Here is a 19,120-nt window from a genome sequence, read left to right as displayed (position 1 = left end):
GTTAGAAGTAAAGGAGTCACCAAGAAAGAGAAAAATTATGATATCCGGCTCAAGACCCTGGGTGTTGGCCTATTGTAGCTTGTAGAGTTAGATTTTCATGGTTGCTAAGATTATGGATTAGCATTAGCAGAGGCACAGATAGGCACAAGAAAGCAAGCTTGTACAGCATCAGTCAAAAAAAAAAAAAAAAAAAGCTTCCCATTTCACCCATCCATACACTTCAAAAGTTTGTCCACTTTTTCCTTGAATTTATTTAAGTTATCAACTTCCACAACTAAACGCAAATTTCCACACAACTATTCGAAAACTGTTTTTCCTCAGTTTCAGTTTATGCCCCTCAGGTCTGTAATTGAAGAAAATGATTTTATGGTTAAAGATGTAATACCACACCATCTTGTGAAGAATGGTATTCTGAATGCGTCTCTTCATTTTTTTCATGAAGGGAAGACCTCTTAATTAATCTGGTAAAATATAAACACAGATGGATTTGAGAAACAACTTTGACATTATATGTATATCTGGATTTTAGTAAGGTTTTTATGCAATTTCACAATAAGTGGTTATTGTATAAATTAGAAAAATGCAGGGTAACATGGAAGATCCATCTATAGATTTGGGTTTTGTTGAAGCACAGGAGATTATGATCATCAGTGTTATTTTTCAAAGTGGACTGGAGTAGCTGATGGGTCTGGGATCAATGCTAAGACCCCCCCTCCCTCCTTTCATATTTTCCTAAATTATATTGATGAGGGAGATTATTCTCTTGAACTGGAGAAGTGATATGTCTCCCCATGCCATAAGAGAGAGGAACACAGAAGTGTTGGCCTATTGTAGACTGTAGAGTTACTTTTGTAGTTGCTAAGATTATGAATTAGCATTTATTATGGATTAGTATATGGATTACAAGGAGATCTGTTAAGGGCTAATGGTCAAAAGTTAACCTGTAATCATTAGCTGGGGTGATATTGAAATAAGTTGTCTGAAAGAGTGGGCAAGTGAATTTCAAGGAAGAATTGGAAAGGCACTTCATTGACTATAGAGTTTTTTTTTCTTTCCTGTCAGATAAAGAATAGATTCTTCATCATTATGCCATTTTAATACAAATTAACCTGATTATTTCGCATACCATTGAAGAATTGAAATGTGAGATTGCAGATTGCTAAGTTATGGCAAAGTTCAGTTGTGTCTGCAAATAAGCATGGATGCATAGTAATCAAATTGAATATATTTTTGCTTGCATAATGAACTCCTTTATCTTGTGTGTGTTTCATGATGCCAAAATTACCAGTGCAATACATTAAAAATAGTGGCATTCAGAGCCATTAGCTTTTCTTGATGACCTTATATTCATTGAATTAAATTTTTACAAGTTTCTACATTCTTCCTAAAATGATGCCCCCAGTCCTGTATGCACTACTCAAGGTGTGGCCTGACCATTGCCTTGAACAAAAGAATAATCACTTACTTTTCTCTGTTAGCAAAAGTATATCATTGACAAGACACCATGAGCTATTTTTGCAGACTGTCTGCACTGCTCAGAGAACTTCCTGCACCATTATCCCCAGTTCGTTCTTTTCATTTTCCACTACCCCGAGTGTAGTGCCACACAGTTGGTAAGTTAATCTTGGATTACTGCTACCCATGTGCAGTACTATGCATTTGTCAATGTTAAACCTCAATTGCCATTTCTCAGCCCAACTGCCTAATTTTTCTAGATCTTGTTGCAGTAGCATTCCGTTATTACTGTCATTAACCACTCTTCCAACCTTTGTATCATCTGCAGACTTAGATATTAAGGCAGATATACCTTCATCAATATCATTAATAAATACAGAAAACAGCAATGGACTGAGCATTGAACCTTGGGGTACTCCACTGATAACGTTAGTCCATGAAGAGCAGTGTCCATTGATAACATCTCTTTCTTCTCCTACTCAACCATCGCTTTATCCAAATAGTAATTTGCCCTTAATGTCATGCTGCTCTAATTTGTACAGCAGTCTATTATGTGCAACAGTATCAAAAGCTTTCCAAAAATCCAAGTATATGATATCAAAATAATTTTTTGCATCCAGTTCCTTTGTTACTGTGTCATAGTATTGAATCAAATCGGTCAGACAAGATCATTGGCAACCCATGCTGTAACAGAAGTTTAACTGCATTCCTGTCTAGATGGATCTACATTTCTTTGACTCCATTATTTTTCCTGGAATAGAAGTTAAGCTAACAGGCTGGAACACCATTTTGCGACAGAGCATCAAAACCTTACAAACAAAACAGATAATTACTTTAAAAGAATTTTGGCTTCTAAAAAAATGCAAAAAGAGAGATTTTTGAATTTGGCTAAAATTTCTAACAAAGCCCAAGTGGCCAGTTTCATATTGCTTGAGTTGAGCAGCAAGGAAGAAGTCTCATCTTATTGCTGAAAGTTTTATTTTTCCAGCATCCTGAATAATTGTGAAAACCATGTTAGGAGACAAAGCAGAAAAGGAAATCATGAGAGTACCATTGTCTGACAGTACAACTGGCAGGTCAATTCTTTAATATGTCTGAGGATATTGAACAACAGATCATATTCATACCACATCCAGAGCAGTTTTTGCATTTTAAGTAGTTGTCAACAGTCATTAGTGGAAAAGTTCATCTAATAGCATTTCATCAGATTTATTGTGAATGGAAATATGATTAATTTGATTTTTTTCTGGAAAGAGCTGTCCAAAACAACAGCTGGTCGGGATACTTGTAATGTCATCAATAATTATATGTAAATATATAAAATATTATGGATTTTGTGTATCAATATCTGTACAGATAAACCAGAAGATGGAATATTGTCAATGACAGGGCCAATAAAATGATTTATCACCATTGTCAGGCAGCACATTATTTTCTTGCATAGATTTTTACACAAAAATAAATTGAAATGAATTGAAAAAAAATCCTCAATTTTCATTTCAATGAAAGTTGAGGATTTTTCACATTGACTACTTTGGTCATGGTCAGCTTGTAATGCTACTTTGGTTCATATGATTTGTTAGGTATAATATGCGTACAGTTGTGTTTACCTACTAATTTGCATGTCGTGTGGGTTGGAAAAACTGCAGAACATGCATATGGAGAAACGCTATGCATTCTACCTTGAGATCAACTAATCACAGACTCAATTGACAAAGCCTTTAAGAATTCAAGTCTAGCAGGATTCAGACCTAGGCCTATCCAAATTAGTGAAAAGTAGTGAAACCACTGTATTGTCTTGGAGGACAGTATATTGGGGAATGAATAAAAAATGGCATCATAAATAATTTAGAAATCATACAGAAAAATGAGTATTGGGAAGAAAAGTGGAGTGATTTAAGCAGGTAACCTAAATCGAACTTAATAAACTACTAGGATGAATTACATATGAAATTTCTTTTTCTATTTATAATGTTTACATTTCCTAATGTGATATTTTATACTTGTTTCCAAATGATTTATTTTGTATATTTTACTTTGCAGGAGCAGAAGTAAATAGTCTAACAGATTATATATGTTTAGGGATGATTTATGGTGTTGTTGGAAAATTCAGTATTCATCCAGGTAAGGCAGTTCCAGTTCTTAATCAGATTTGCCATTTACACCCAATGAAACATTAACAAAATTGAACCTTGTGCAGAAAATTTACTTATTTGAACCCATCATCAGTTACTCTTCTTCTTCTTACTCCTGTTAATTTTTAGTAACCAAGCACCTTAGAGGTGACATAATTGAGGTCTGTTAAGCTCTGAGAGGGAATAGCAAATTGAGTGAGATGGGGAGGAACAAATTCAAATTATGAGGGAAGAGCTTTAGATGGGATTGTAGGAAGTTTTCTTTTAGCTAGTGATTTGTTAATTATTGAATAAGTTACCTCTGTGTGTAGTTGAGGCTGACGATGTGGAGAAATTCAAAGTCAACTGGATAAGTACCTATGTAAGGAGGGAAATATACAGGCAGTTTATTTTCTTTTATTTACTGTTATCATCATTATTATTTTTTTTTTTTGGTTGCTGCAGCAAAAACATGGGGTGTTTTTGTATCACATGTCTAATATAGACATTCCTGAAGTATTTAGTTTATTTAATAGAAAGGAAATTTAATTATGGCCTACAGCAATTGCTTAAATCAGCGGTTCCCAAACTGGTGTACGCAGACCACTGGAAGTCCGTAGACCAGTCCCAGGGAGTCCGCAAAATGATTCTCTGAAACTGGTAAAATTATTCGTTCTATGTATAAGCAAATTGATCATAAAGTTATTATTATATATTTATGTAAAAGTAAGAATAAAGTTGAGTTTTAAACATAAAACTTTGAATTTTCTTTTCAGAAACCCAGTGTTCTCTCTCTCTCTCTCTCACACACACATATATATATATATAATTTGTATTACAAATTTTTAATACAAATTGCATATTAATACAAATTACATATTAATAAAATAATTTGTATTAATACAAATTACATATACTCTTGCATCCTTTAATGCTGCTTTGCGCTTTTAGGTGCATCTGTCATACCTAATTTATTAATCTTGCTTTCACCGAAACCATTTCATCTACTGTTTACCTCTTTTCTATGTGAATCTTTAAACTTTTCTTTTAAAGAGTTATATTGAAAACCCATATATATATAAACTGATATTAAATATAAATCAAAATTAATGCCAGTAGCATGGCAAAACTGTTGAGCGAAAAATAATAAATTAAACATAATAATTAATCAACAGGGAGGGAGAAGAAAAGGTAAGACTAAAAATTGTAGCTGAAAATCTCCAAATAAATTTAGAAAATCCAGTTCAAAACAATTCTTACCTCAAAACTTTTTTCTTTTATTCCTTTACTGATTCTAATTATTAACATTGTTATTCAAAAGCTATATATATGAAACATACTTTCCTAATGTGCTTCTGTTTATAATTCTGCATCTAATATAGTAGAAACAGAACTATTAATCATGAGTTTGTAGTGTACAAATTTTATTAGAAAAATAAAATATATAAATGGGTCAGACCTTTGAAGATTATCTTTGTGCAAAAACTCAATCTTACTAAGTGCGGACACTGCTGATATATATATATATATACATATATATATTCTAGAAGACAGCCGGCTGTGCAGGCAAATTTGCTTGTATGCTTTCTAATTGTTTTCTGGCTGTACCAAAGTCCAGTCGTTAATTTCACCAATGAGTAGATATTAGAAAAGCATTACACTGATAGATCTTTAGAGGACTGTTCAGTTACATATCATTGGCAATTTTACATTTACTTTATTGGACATATAATGGTGGCTGTAAAACTGTTAAAATTAAATACAAAAACTATTAAAAAAAATATATATATAAATACATAAATATTTTGTTTATATTATGTATTTATATTTATAAATACATAAATATATAAATTCATTTTAAATTATGGGATAATTCAGAATGATATAAGGGATTATGATTAGTTTTGCAAGAGAATCATTGGACCTTTTGGAGAGATTCTTTTGAATTGGAAACATCAACATATTGCCTACACATAAATGTGGTTTTAAGAGTGAAGTGGGTAATTAGAGCTCAGTCAGTCCTACTCAACAGGTAGGAATTGTCTGTTCGTGACTGGAAGAAACTTTGGTGCCTTGGCAATCAGACCAAACCATTTTACAAAAGGATATGGTAAAGAGGCAGCAGATGGAGTAATCACTCTGCTTGACACCTTATTGTGTAGTATCCATGATGTGTACTGCTGGACACCTGCATAAGTTACAAAAATGTCTATATGGCAGGGCTGAAAAGTTCTTCACACTGAAGGGAAAAATATAGTGAACAATATCTTTTAAGTTTTTTGATGATGTAACAAGATATTTGAGTTTAATTGTACCTAAAATTCAATCTACAAAGAAGAGCTGCTCTAGCTGTAGGTTTATCAGAAATAACAACTAAATGGATTAGAAAAGAATGTTTTTTTGCTGCCACACATGGAAAATCTCCACATAAGAAAAAAAAATCAGTGAATAGGAACACAGTTGATCAGGTAGATGACTTTGATAGATGCATTATTCATTGCACTATTCAAGAATTTTATAGGGGTGTGCCCACTTTAAATATATTGCTGCCAGTTATAAGACAGAAATTTGATTTTTCCATTCAGGAAAACAGCTCTATGTGCAATTTTGAAATGAATATGGTTTAGGTAGAAGAAAACAGAAGCCAAATGGAAAGTTTTAATGGAAAGGGATAACACTGTTCTGTGGAGAACAAAACATTTACGAGCAATTACTCAGTTACTATGTTCCTGGGAAGAACCTAGGCTTTTTTAGAGGAAACCTTGGTGGATAGGAATCGAACTTTTTGGAAGTGTTTGAGGATTGGTGGAATATCTGGAGTAATGGACTGTGATCATGCTGGAAAAAGACTTATTATAATGTGTGCAGGAAATATAAACAGCTCTATTCCAAAACTCTATGCTTATATATAAATCTGAAAATACAACCATGGCCAAATGAATCAATATAATTTTGAAACTTGGCTAAAGCACCAACTAGTGGGGCAAAGACAACATAGTTCTACAGTGGGGCAGTTGATTTCAATCCTTCTAAAACTCAGTCCTGTCTTATATCTCGCAAAAAGGATTCTTCTGCTCCTATGCTTATCTTTGGTGACATTCCAATTTCTAGGCAAGATGATATATCTCTTTTGGGGATTACCCTGACTTCTAATCTCTCTCTCTTGGCAAAAGCACATTACAAATAATGCTTCCTCTGCATCTAAAAATCTTGGATATACAAATTGCAAATCTGCCCTAACATGGAATATTGTTCTCACATCTGGAGCAGTTCCCCCAAAACTTCTCTCTCAGGCTTCTAGATTCCATTCAGACGAGGGCAGTTAGGTTATTTAATGACTCCTCTTTAACAGTCTCTCCACTTGCTGTCTCATAGACGTATTGTTTCTGCTGCAGATACTTCCATGTTCTTTTCTACAGATACTTCCATGGGCACTGTTCTTCTGAATTGGTTTCTATAATTCCTGCTCTCTCTTACAAACAGTCCGAACATGTGCCACCACCAGCCAACATCCATTTACTGTCCAACTTCAAACTCACAGAACCAACTTTTCATCTTCCTTGTTTATTCGTTCAACTGCCGTTTTCTGGAACAACCTTCCTTCATACATATTTCCTGAAAATTACAGTTCTACAGAAGTGCAAGTCTAATGTCAACAAATATTTTCTTTCGTTTTCTCAACCTCCAACCCAAGCATGGTACTAAGTACTATAGGTTCTAATACCTCTCATGTTTGCGGTTTTCATAAAAAAAAAAAAAAAAAAAAAAACTATATTCAAATATTCAGTCAGGTTCTGTTATAGTTTCCGATAAGACATTATCTGAAACTATAACAGAATCTGACTGAATATATCATTTCAGCCCTGACTGAATATATCATTTCAGCCCTGACTGAATATACGAATGTATCATTTCAGCCCAGTATGCATAAATGTGAATTATTAGAAATTATTAGCCATGTAAACATTCCAAAAAGATACAGAGTGGATAGAATACTTGGTGAGCACAGACTATTGCCTTATCACTGTTAACCATTATGATTTAAAATGTATTGAATTAATATAGGATCAACTAAGCCTCCCATTTGAAATTAAAACATTCAGGGAGAACTGCATATGACACATCTAATGGAATACATGAAACAAGGAATAACTAGCATAAATCAAGAAAGATGGAAAAGGTGCTGTAACTGTGTTTTCAAGATAGAGCAGAAGTATTGGGAAACTGATTATATTATTGAAGAATTTAGTCTTTCTTTAGTGTTTCTACAAATGAAAGTGATAGTGACACTGAAACAGCAATGGAAACAGAACAGGTGGCTGATTAATGTAAGGTTTTAATTATATTATTAATATTTATTAAATATTAAGATTTCAACATTTATTTCTGAATATTATGATTGTATTTTTCAGCTGTGTAGTATTACACTAAAGCTATAAAAAGAAATAACTACTAAAAGTGTTATTATTTTGACCAGCTTTATGCTCTCTTTACTTATTTCAGAGAATAGAAGTGCCTACCTACTTACTTAATAGCCGCACCCTTAAGTATCTTCCAGTTGCGAATAGACAGCAGAATTTGGAGGCCAGAGTGCAGTATAAAGACATTTAGATATAAAAATGGCATTTTTAAGTAAATTTTTTTTTTTTTTTTTTCTCGGGAGATTGTTTAACTAACCTGGTTAGCTATTTTGTTAGAGTTGCTCAAGAACTGCATGTGACACATCTAATGGAATACATGAACATGAGCTGGATGTAAGAAATAATTTTTACATTGTTTACATGGATTTTAGTAAAGCATTTGCTTCAGTTTGCATTTTCAGTCCCTCATGAGAGGTTACTATATAAGCTGAAACATGTGAGATCATGGTAAAATCCTTAGATGGATCACAAGGTGGCAACAGCAGGGGAGGAGGTAGATTACTGTGATTAGTGATTATCCTTCAGATTGCGCTATTGTAAGAAGTGGGGTCCCCTCAAAGATTGGTACTGGACCTGCTGTTGTTTCTGATTTTCTTCCTCTTTCTGATTTTGACATCATCTGCCAAAAATTTGCAGATGATGTCAAGGTTGGAAAGTAGCTTATGATCAGTGCTAAGCAGCACTCCTTGAGGATGACTTGGATAGGCTAATGGTGGTCAGAACAGTGGCAGCCATATTTTAATGCAGCAAAATGCAAGTTCTTACTTACACTTGGGAAATAGCAACCACAAAATGAGTTATACACTTGGTGGGGTTCAGTTGAAGACAGTAGATGAAGAAAGGGATTTGAGTTATAATATGAGCACACATAAAGTTCTCTGTGAAATGTAAACAAGTAGAGATAGAGATGTTATAATGCTACTGTATAAAGCAGTTGTAAGGCCCCACATGGCAGCCACACTTAAAGGATCCAAAAATGGGTAAAACGTGCCTGGTGAGATTGGCAAAAGGGTGTCCATGTGATGAATGACTTTTAATATATGGACTATAGAGCTTGGTAACTATGTACTTTAAAGGTTATCTAACCTCAGGTCTGTGAGGCTTTGACAGGGGGATAGTAAAATGAATGAAAGTGAAATGTTTGTGGCTATAAATGATACTAGAACTAGGGGGGATATACATTCAAATAATGGAGAAAGAGGTTTAGAGAGTGGATTGTAAAAATCTTGCTTTTAGCCAGTGAGTTATTGATTACTGGAATAACCTACTCCTGTAGATGGTTTAGGCCAGTCGTGTGTAAACTGTGGGGCGTGACCCCCAGAGAGGTCACAGAACTTTTTAATTAAATTTATTTTTTATGTACGTAAAAGCTAAAAACCTGTTGTTAAAATTACGTTTTCAGTACTATAGAAACCTTGCTAATCGAACTAAGGCAGAGATACGAATGACCCCTACTTTTTGCGAATATGCCTTAATAATAGCTCACTGGCTATTAATACTATCTATTAATACTTCTCAGTACTACTCAGCAATTGAGTAGTACTGAGGAGTACTACTCAATTAATTCCTTTACTGTTAATCCCTTTAGCTCTTAATTCGGGCTTCCTACAGCACAAATTCTCAAATTGTCTGTACTGTATTGCCTAAAGGCCAGAAGTGCGAATATGCAGTAGCAGTAAACATATATATAGCAAGTGTGTTGCATGTAAGCTTTATTCTGCTTCCTAATTCAGTGCATTCTCCCTGCTGCAATAAAAATTATTTCAATTATGCATGGAGAAAAGTACAGCAATGATTTAAAAACCATTCCTCTGTCCAGAGAGAGACTGTCTCGCAGTGTATTACAGTTATTGTACAACATAAAATTCAATTTATTAAATCGATTGAGAGAAAGTTCAATTTTTTCAATACAGTTAGATGAATCCACAGATATTTCAGACTTTCAACTTATTGTATATGTCAGATACTGCTACGAGGGAGATATTTTGGAGAATTTTTCTGTTTTGTAAAGCTTTGGAAGGAAGAAAGAAGGGTGAGAAGATTTTAGATGTTGTAAATATTTTCTTTCAAACATAATCTAACTTGGAATAACTGTGTTGCGATTTGTACTAATGGCTGCATTAACAGAAGAAAATAAAGGTTTAAATGGTGAAGGAAAGGAAATTGCTCCAAATATATAGTTTTTAATCATTGCATTATACATAGGGAAGCATTAGTAGCGAAGGAAATGCAAACTGATTTGCATGAAGTTTTGAAAGATGCCGTAAGTGTGATCAACTTTATTGAAAGTAGATACTTAAATAGCAGACTTTTCACTGTTCTTTGTAATGAAATGGGATCCGCTTAGGAATGCTTCTTTTATATATGAAAGTGAGGTGGTTATCCAGTGATAAAGTGTTGCAGTCTTTTCGGCCTCAATCAAACAAGCCTTCAAAATTAATTCCCTGAAGGCTTTCCATTTAGAATTCAACATTGGTAACATCATCTGTTGAACCCATTATACAGAATTTAACAGCTGTCTGTGACACCTGTAGTCACCTTTACGAAAGCAAAAGCCCTTCCGTTTAGCCTTGATGGTAGTTACATCTTTAAGTGTTTCCGACATCAGTACATTGTGATCACTCTGACGCAGTGGTTCCTTTATCTGCAAATTCTTAATGCATGAATAATCACTGCTGATAATCAGATCAAGAGTATTACTCCCTCTGGTTGCCTCTCGAATATGGTGCTGTAGAAAACAGCCATCCAATAAATCCACAAAAGTCTTACTAGTGTGTGAGTGAGTGACCAACCCACAGTTCCATTCAATATCTGGAAAGTTAAAATCCTCCATTATAAGACATTCTGATTTACTGGCCCACTGTATTTCTCTGCACAATTGCTCATTATACTCATTGGATTCATAAGGCCTATAACACACTCCTATCTCACTTTTCCTTTCACTGTGCTTATGTCACACCAAACAGACTGAACATTGCATTATCCATCAACATCAACTGGATGCACTTCCTTATAATTTGTGTTTCTTAACTAACAGCATAACCCCTCCTCCCTTCCTGTCCTGTCTATCCTTTCTATACACATTGTACTCCCCAAATTCCAATTCTGCACTGCTTATATCTGTGTGACACCACGTCTCTGATATCCCAAATATATCTGCCTTTGATGTCTTGACTAGCACTTCAAGCTCATCAAATTTATTAACTATACTCCTAACATTGGTGTACATGCAAGTATACATGCACCTGTTTCTACTCTTAGTTATCCTAACACAGCCCATGTATTTTTTTTGTTCCCCTATGACTCCCAGCAGTCCTGGAGATCTTCATTGCCTTTCTTTCCAGGCTGCTGCTCATTCTAATAGATGTGGTGCAAGAATCACTTTTGCCTCTGCCTGCAGTCACTGTTAAACTTTGTCTGTGTATCTCCCCAAGCTAGCAGTTTTCCGACCCACCTAACACTGCCTTGATAGCATCAGCAAATATTCTTGAACCCTTTCTAAGTGCACCCCATCCCTGTAGAAGCAGTCTCTCCTGTCAACAAGCACATACCAGGCTGAAAAAAAATTCTAACCCTTGAGCCTTACACAATCTCTCCAGGGCCAAATTGATTGACAAGGCTCTCATCATATACTCCCTCCTATTGCGTCTAGGCAGAATTGCAGACACTTGAAAATTCAACTCTAACTTGCGACTTTTTTTCAACATTGACCTGTATTTGTTGAGTAAACTTGCAGATCTCTTAGTCTTAATGTCATTAGTTCCAACCTGTACAACAATAACACCTTTTGTTTCCTTAAAAGATTTATATCTGCTTTACAACAACATCCCGTTCCACTTATCCTTCTTGCATAGTATATTCTCCTTCTCCCTGACAATAGAGTCGCCAACAATAACTAGTTCCTTTGGGACAAATGCGTTCTGCCTTGGAGATTGCCTCTGTGTTGCCTGACGCACAGAAGCGAGCTCTACTGTTGAGCTGGGCAGCTGAGAGCTTGATGAACCCCTCACTAATTTTTTCAAGGCCATTTACTCTACACCTCAAGTTCTCGTAAATGCCCATCAGAACACTGAATTGGTGCCTAATTTCTGGACACTCTAGACACCTAGTGCACACACATGAAACCTTCTTGGTTAGATCATGTCCTGTTTTAGAAAGGTCGGCAAACATTTCACACATTTTTTGAGACTGTGATGCATTGGAGAATCAACCCTTCGTTTCTCCCCAAGAGTCGCAGCACTCTTGCTAGTCTGTGATCTTTGCTTTGCAGCTCTAGTCTGGGTCATGATTTCCATTTAAATACAATTTAATTGTGTTAATAATTTAGTTGTGTTAGGGTAGCTAAGAATAGAAACAGATGCATGTATACTTGTGTGTACACCGATGCTAGGAGTTTAGTAAATAAATTTGATGAATTTGAGGTATTGCTCAAAACATCAAAGGCAGATATTGTTGGGATATCAGAGACGTGGTGTCACACAGATATAAGGAATGCACAACTGGAATTTGGGGAGTACAACGTCTACAGAAAGAATAGGAAGGGAGGAGGAGGGGTTATGCTTATTAGTTAAGAAACACATAAAATCCAAGGAAGTGAAGCCAGTCGACTTCGCTGGACAGTGCAGTGTTGAGTCAGTTTGGTGTGACATAAGCATTGGGAGATCAAAATTGAGAGTAGGAGTGTGCCATAGGCCTAATGACTCTGATGAGTATAATAAGAAACTGTACAGGGAAAAAACTGTGGGCCAGTAAATCAGAGAGTCTTATAATGGGGGATTTTAATTTCCCAGATATTGACTGGAATTTGGGGGCTGGTCACTCACACACTAACAAGGCTTTTGTGGATTTATTGGATGATTGTTTTCTACATCAGCATGTTCGGGAGGCAACTAGAGGGAGTAATACTCCTGATTTGATTATCAGTAGTGATTCTTCATGCATTAAGAATCTGCAGATAAATGAATCACTAGATGAAAGTTATCACAGTGTGCTGAAGTGGGATTTACTCAAAGAGGTAACTACCATTAGGGGTAAAGGAAAGGGTTATCGCTTTCGTAAAGGCGACTACGATGGACTGAGACAGTGTTTAAATTCTATACAGTGGGACCAACTGATGATGTTACCAACAGTAAATTCAAAATGGGAAGCATCCAAAGAACTTATCTTGGAAGCTACTAGGTTTTACATACCAACTAAGAAATATTGTTCAAGGTTTAGGCCTAAATGGATGTCAGATGAAATAATGAGACATATGGCAGAGAAGAAAAATGCATGGGATACATAGAAATTAACACGTGACACAGAAGCCTATGATAGATACAAGTTGATCTGTAACTAAGTTACAAAGGAGGTTAGGCAGGTGAAGGCAGATTACAAGAAATTTTTGGCAAGGGATGCAAAGAAAAACAGCAAAGAGTTCTTTACTTATGTAAACTCTAAAAGGAAGGGGATGAATCAGATTGGTCCACTTGATATTGATGGGTCAAATGTTGATGATCCTGCCAGGTAAATAACAAACTAAATGAATATTTTGCATCGACATTCACACATGAGGAGTTATTCAGCGAGGGGAATGCCAGAGGTGTATTCAACTCTGGCAGTAAGCTAAAGAATCTTGTAATAACTGAGAGTAAAGTGGAGGAGAAATTGTTGAAGATAAAGACAAGAAAGGCACCTGGGGTGGATGGGATCTATCCAGTTATATTAAAGGAGGCAGCAAAGGAACCGTTAGCCATAATTATGAAAGCTTCCTTTGTCTCAGTGGAGATACCCACAGACTGGAGATGTGCAAATCTGACCCCAATTCACAAAGGAGGATCAAAGGCTGACACAAGTAATTATAGACCTGTGAGTTTACCTTCTGTTCCAGGAAAATTAATGGAGGCACTGGTTAAAGAAGCACTGCAGGATCATCTAGACAAGACTTCAGCTATTGCTCGGACACAGCATGGTTTTGTTAAGAGGAAGTCTTGCCTGACCAATTTGATTGGATACTATGATGCAGTCACAAAAGAACTGGATGCAGGGAATAACTTTGATATTATATACTTGGATCTTAGAAAGGCTTTTGATACTGTTGCACATGGAAGACTGCTGCACAAATTGGAGCAGTGTGGCATTGGAGGTAAATTGCTGCTATGGATAAAGGGATGGTTGAGAGGGAGAAGACTATGGACACTGCTCATCGTGGACTAATGTTATCAGAGGAGTCCCCTCAGGGTTCAGTGTTGGGTCCATTGTTGTTTTCTGTATTTATAAATGATATTGATGATGGTATATCAAGCTTAATGTCCAAGTTTGCATACGATACGAAGGTTGGCAGGGTTGTCAAGGACACTACTGACGCTATGCTGCTGCAACAGGATCCGGAAAGGTTGAGCAGATGGGGAGAGAGGTGGGAAAATGAAGTTTAGCATTGACAAATGTAAAGTACTACATATGGGAAACAGCAACCCCAGAGCAACGTATCAACTCTGTGGTACTACACTGACAGTGGTAGAGAATGAAAGGGACCTGGGGGTGGTTGTGCAGGCAGATATGAAGTTCTCTGAGTGGTGCAGACAGGCTGCAAGAGTAGCTCATGGTGTCTTATCAATGATATATAGGAATTTTTCTAGCAGGGATAAGGAGGTGATTATTCCATTGTATAAGGCAATTGGTCAGGCCACACCTAGAGTACTGTATTCAGGTCTGGAGGCCTCATTTCAAGAAGGATGTAGAGCTGCTGGAACAAGTACAGAGAAGGGGAACAAGATTATGGAATGGAACAAAGGGGTGCTCTTACGAAGAAAGGCTTAAGTTTTGCAAATTACAGTGTCTGGAGACTAAGCATCAGCGAGGTGATCTGATAGAGATGTATAAAGCCTTGAATGGTTTGAGCATGCTCAATGCTAATGGGATTCTTCCTCTTGCTCAGAATAATCACCTGAGAGGGCATAAATTCAAATTGAGGAAAGACAGATGTAGAATAGACGTGTGGAAATTTGCCTTTAGCCAGCGGGTGGTTGGTTTGTGGAACAGAGTTCCATCCCTTGTCGTGGAAGTTGATAGCCTAAATAAGTTTAAGGCTCAGCTGGACAGGTATTTCGAACAAACAGAAGGGGGGGAAGTGGATGTGGTGTTTTTTTTTTTGGCTGATGCTGCATAAGCTTGCTTTCTTGCATCAAATGCCTCTACTAATGCTAATGCTATTAACAATGAAATTTAATAAGATTAATAATATTTTTGATTAATTGATAATACTATAATAAGCTAACATATTTCTAATTGAGTGCTTCATATTACACTATCTAGTTTTACTTTATACCATACACTATCAATTTGAGATATATGTATGTTATGGTATTTCTTATCGACTACAATATGGTGGCTAGTTCAACAATATTGGTGCCAACACCGGGAGTCGTAACTTCCAAAAATCGCTAGTTAAATTCAAAATAAGAAGCTAACGAATGCTACTAAACGCATTTAATATCTCTGTAAAACACAATGTAATATGTTAATTAATGAAGAATATGGTAAAAATTAAAAATACTTATCCCTTTACAGCAGCCAAAAATCCACTGACTGTTAACTTGAAGTATAACAATTCAAAACTTCATATAGGAAGGTCAAAAGCCATTCTTCGTGCAGGATAGTTGGAAACAGTAGTGGGTTATCTGAGGGGTTCTCAGGTACAATTACTCTGCAAAAACTTCAGAACTATTGCAGTAAATGTTTGACTATATTTAGGAAGCTATACAAAATTTTGGATTTTTAATCATTGATTAACAGTCAACTGAAAGAATTATGCAGGGCTATAGCCTTAACCTACATAAAGATTCACTTAATGAAAAGGTTAGTGCAATTTCATCATGTTGTTTTGTAATTGAATTACCAAATCGGTAAAATGGCATCGTTTTTATCATATCTCATATTTTGAATACCTTCACAACGAGTTGCCTGATATTGCACTATCCTAAATAAGTAACGCTTCACTAGTGAAAGAAGGCTATTGTTATTTATTCTTGGTGGATACCCCACCACCCAGACAGCCGTTTCAGAGTTATTTGGCCTATTATCGATGGGTGGGTAGGTACCCTGGTGTTGCAATAGTGACAGCCCAGTTATGAAGTATAACCCCATTAGTGTTACTTATTCGAGGTAGTGCAATATCAGGCAACTTGTGAAGGTATTCACAATATGAGATATGATAAAAACAATGCCATTTTACTGATTTGATAATTCACTTACGAAAAAAACATGATGCAATTGCACTAACCTTTCCATTAACAGTTAACTTGGGGCTGTTATTTTAGAGATTCACCTTTCAAGTGACCTGCCATTGTCACTGGGTTGTGGACAACTTGAAGGTAGCTGTTCTTCTTCCTGCTAACAGTGTGGCAGCAGTACTTGATGATATTGCTGCATGGGCAATTGTTTGTCCATAAATCTTTTCCAAACATTGAATTAAAGCTTCCTTTTATTTACCTCAGCATATTTTTAGTAAAAGTTTCCAAATTGCTGTTGTTTGAATATTTAATGGAATATTTAATTATTAAATATTTAAATTGAATTAGAGCTCTTTCATTTAATGTATTATGGCATGTTTCATTTATAGTGTTGAAATTAATTAATATCAAGTATTTTCAAGCAAATTGATTTAATTTATTGTTCCTTTTGTTTGACACTGATGACATTAAAATTGCAAAATTTACAAACATTAAGTTGTTTTTTTATGACTGCTTTTTTTTTTTTTTAATAGCACAGCTGGCTCAAACAATTAATGCCAATAATAAATTGATATAAAACTTTCTTTCATTTACTTTATGCCACCTTCTTTCATTTATAACATTGATATTAAATACAGTCGGACCTCTCTTTAATGAACTTCCCTATAGCGACACTTTCTATGTAGCGAACTTTTTTGATTTCCCCCTGGTCATTACATTGAAAATAGTTTCCGTATAACGAAGAAAATTTCCATATAATGAACTGATTTCGAGAGACCTTGGTATACATTGTTTGCACCTCTGGCCTTTAGGCAATAAAGCTGATGCTGTAGAAAGCACGATTTAAGAGCTAAAAGGATTAAGCATTAATCCCTTTAGCTTTTAATATCTAAAGGCTTTAATTCCATGAATTAAGAACTAAAACATTTTTCAATTTAATGGTGCCTGTAAAACCCTGCAGGAGGAAACTGGCCGACCACGGTGCAGAATAGAAAAAGATGGAAGTTTGGCAGAGGCTTTTGCCCAGCAGTGGGGCAGCAATGGCTAAAAAGAAGTAAAACCTTATACAACTTATACTCTACTATGCTGAGAAGTCCCCCTGCTCAGCTGTCCACAGTCATTGGCAAACATTAAGGCATATTCCCCACGTGGGCATTGGATCTGGTCAACCTGTTTTCTACCGTAAGCATCCTATTAGAGAATTAGGAGGGGGGGGGGGGGGAGAGAGAGAGAGAGAGAGAGAGAGAGAGAGAGAGAGAGAGAGAGAGAGAGAGAGAGAGAGAGAGAGAGAGAGAGAGAGAGTGATTTTCCTTTATCTTGGAAATTCATCTGTTGTTTCCAAAAAATGAGTCATTCACACTTTCACTAAATTTCACCTGTCTCTGTTTACGTGGTAGCTAATTTCAGCTTTGTTTTAACTGCTGTGTTAGTAACCTTACTGTGTCTAAGAGGAAATCCTTGAGTGTAGTGTGAAAAGGGGGAAGTGCTTAATAGTGTAGATCATGGCGTTAAAAAAAAAAAAAAGAAATCGCTATAAAATTTGATGTCCCTGTCAGTACCGTGTCAACCATTCTGAAAAACCTTGTTTCTATTCTCAAACTGTTTGAGGAAACGGGACCCAGTCGGAATCTTGCAAAATTATGTCTTTGGGAAGATGTAGATGAAGCAGTTTTTAAGTGAATGAAGTTGATTCGAGATCAAAACATGCCGATATCAGGGCTATTAATAAAAGAAAAGGCTATGGAGTATGCATCTTTTCTGGGGCATAAAACATTCCAAGCCAGTTCTGGTTGGCTGGACAAATTTAAAGAGCGTCATAGCTTACTTGAAAAAGTTATTTCTGATGAAAGTCTAGTTGCAATCAAAGAAGACTACACCCATTGGAAAGAAACAGTTTTGAAAAAAATTATGGAGCACTATGAGTCCAAAGACATTCAATGTTGATGAGACATGTCTATTTTTTAAATGTTTGCCGAACAAGACACCGACTTTTAAAGGTGAAATGTTTAGGTGCTAAAAATAGGTGGAGAGAATTACACTCTAGGTTGCAAATATGGCTGATAATGAAAAACTGAAGCTTTTGGTAATAGGCAAAGGTAAATAACCCTGATGTTTCAAAGGAGTAAAGTTGTTAGAGTTAGACTACAACTACTACAAAAAGCCTTGAATGACAAGCGAAATTTTTGAGCAGTGGATTTTAAATTTCGATAGAAAAAGATGACGAAATAAAACAGAAAAATCGCGTTGGTTATCGACAACTGCCCTGCCCACCTTCACTCGGGAATTTCGAAATTTACAAGTATGAAGCTTGTTTTCTTTCTTCTAAATAATTTGTCTTAACTGCAGCCAGTGGACCAAGGCATTACAAGAATTTAAAATGCACTACTGAAGGCGCATACTGAAAATAAATTATACTGATAATAGAAACCAACCAGCCTATAGATTCTGTTATAGATTTGTGGATATGCATATCAGAGTTGGCAAAAGTGTGGAGTCAAGATGTGACAGAAGTAACGATTAAGAATTAAAGGAGATGAGAGGGATAAACTACTAGAAGACATTGGGCAATCTTGGGAAGAGTTCCAAGTGAGGTTTGATCAGTGGAGAAATTGTTCTTGACGAATTTTTTGGAGTTGATAATGATGTCATAGTAGTTGAAATCCGAGTGACTCCCAACATTTTGGAACGTATTTAAAGAACTAGTGACAATATCGACGATGAGTTGGATGAAAATGAGGGCAATATTAAACCGTCCAAACAAATGTTGGCAGCATTTGAAACTTTGCATTGAGGTCTTCAGAGGGAAGAAAACGTAACAGAAAAAAAAAATATCTGATTTAAAGTTTAAACAAATGCAAACATTTTTATAAACAGTGTACAGTAGAATCCAGTATACAACAACAAATAACCAAATATTTAT

The 19,120-nt window shown here is 35.8% G+C and overlaps 1 protein-coding gene across 1 annotated transcript in view; it reads left to right on the top strand.

Moving 5' to 3' along the window:
• The window catches only part of sp3 (phosphatidylinositide phosphatase spermathreecae), a 291,853-nt gene that overhangs the window by 41,489 nt on the left and 231,244 nt on the right, over nucleotides 1-19,120 (top strand). Inside the window, exon 2 of the mRNA XM_090368696.1 lies at nucleotides 3,499-3,579. Within this exon, the coding sequence (XP_090224822.1) occupies nucleotides 3,499-3,579 (81 nt within the window). The remainder of the gene's footprint in view (nucleotides 1-3,498; nucleotides 3,580-19,120) is intronic.

This window comes from Mastigoproctus giganteus, chromosome 2, assembly GCF_048544385.1.
Source record: "Mastigoproctus giganteus isolate SK-2022 chromosome 2, ASM4854438v1, whole genome shotgun sequence".
In the NCBI taxonomy this organism is placed as follows: Eukaryota; Metazoa; Arthropoda; class Arachnida; order Uropygi; family Thelyphonidae; genus Mastigoproctus; species Mastigoproctus giganteus.
Note: the sequence above shows the minus strand (reverse complement) of the source record. Positions and strands in the feature narration are given on the sequence as shown.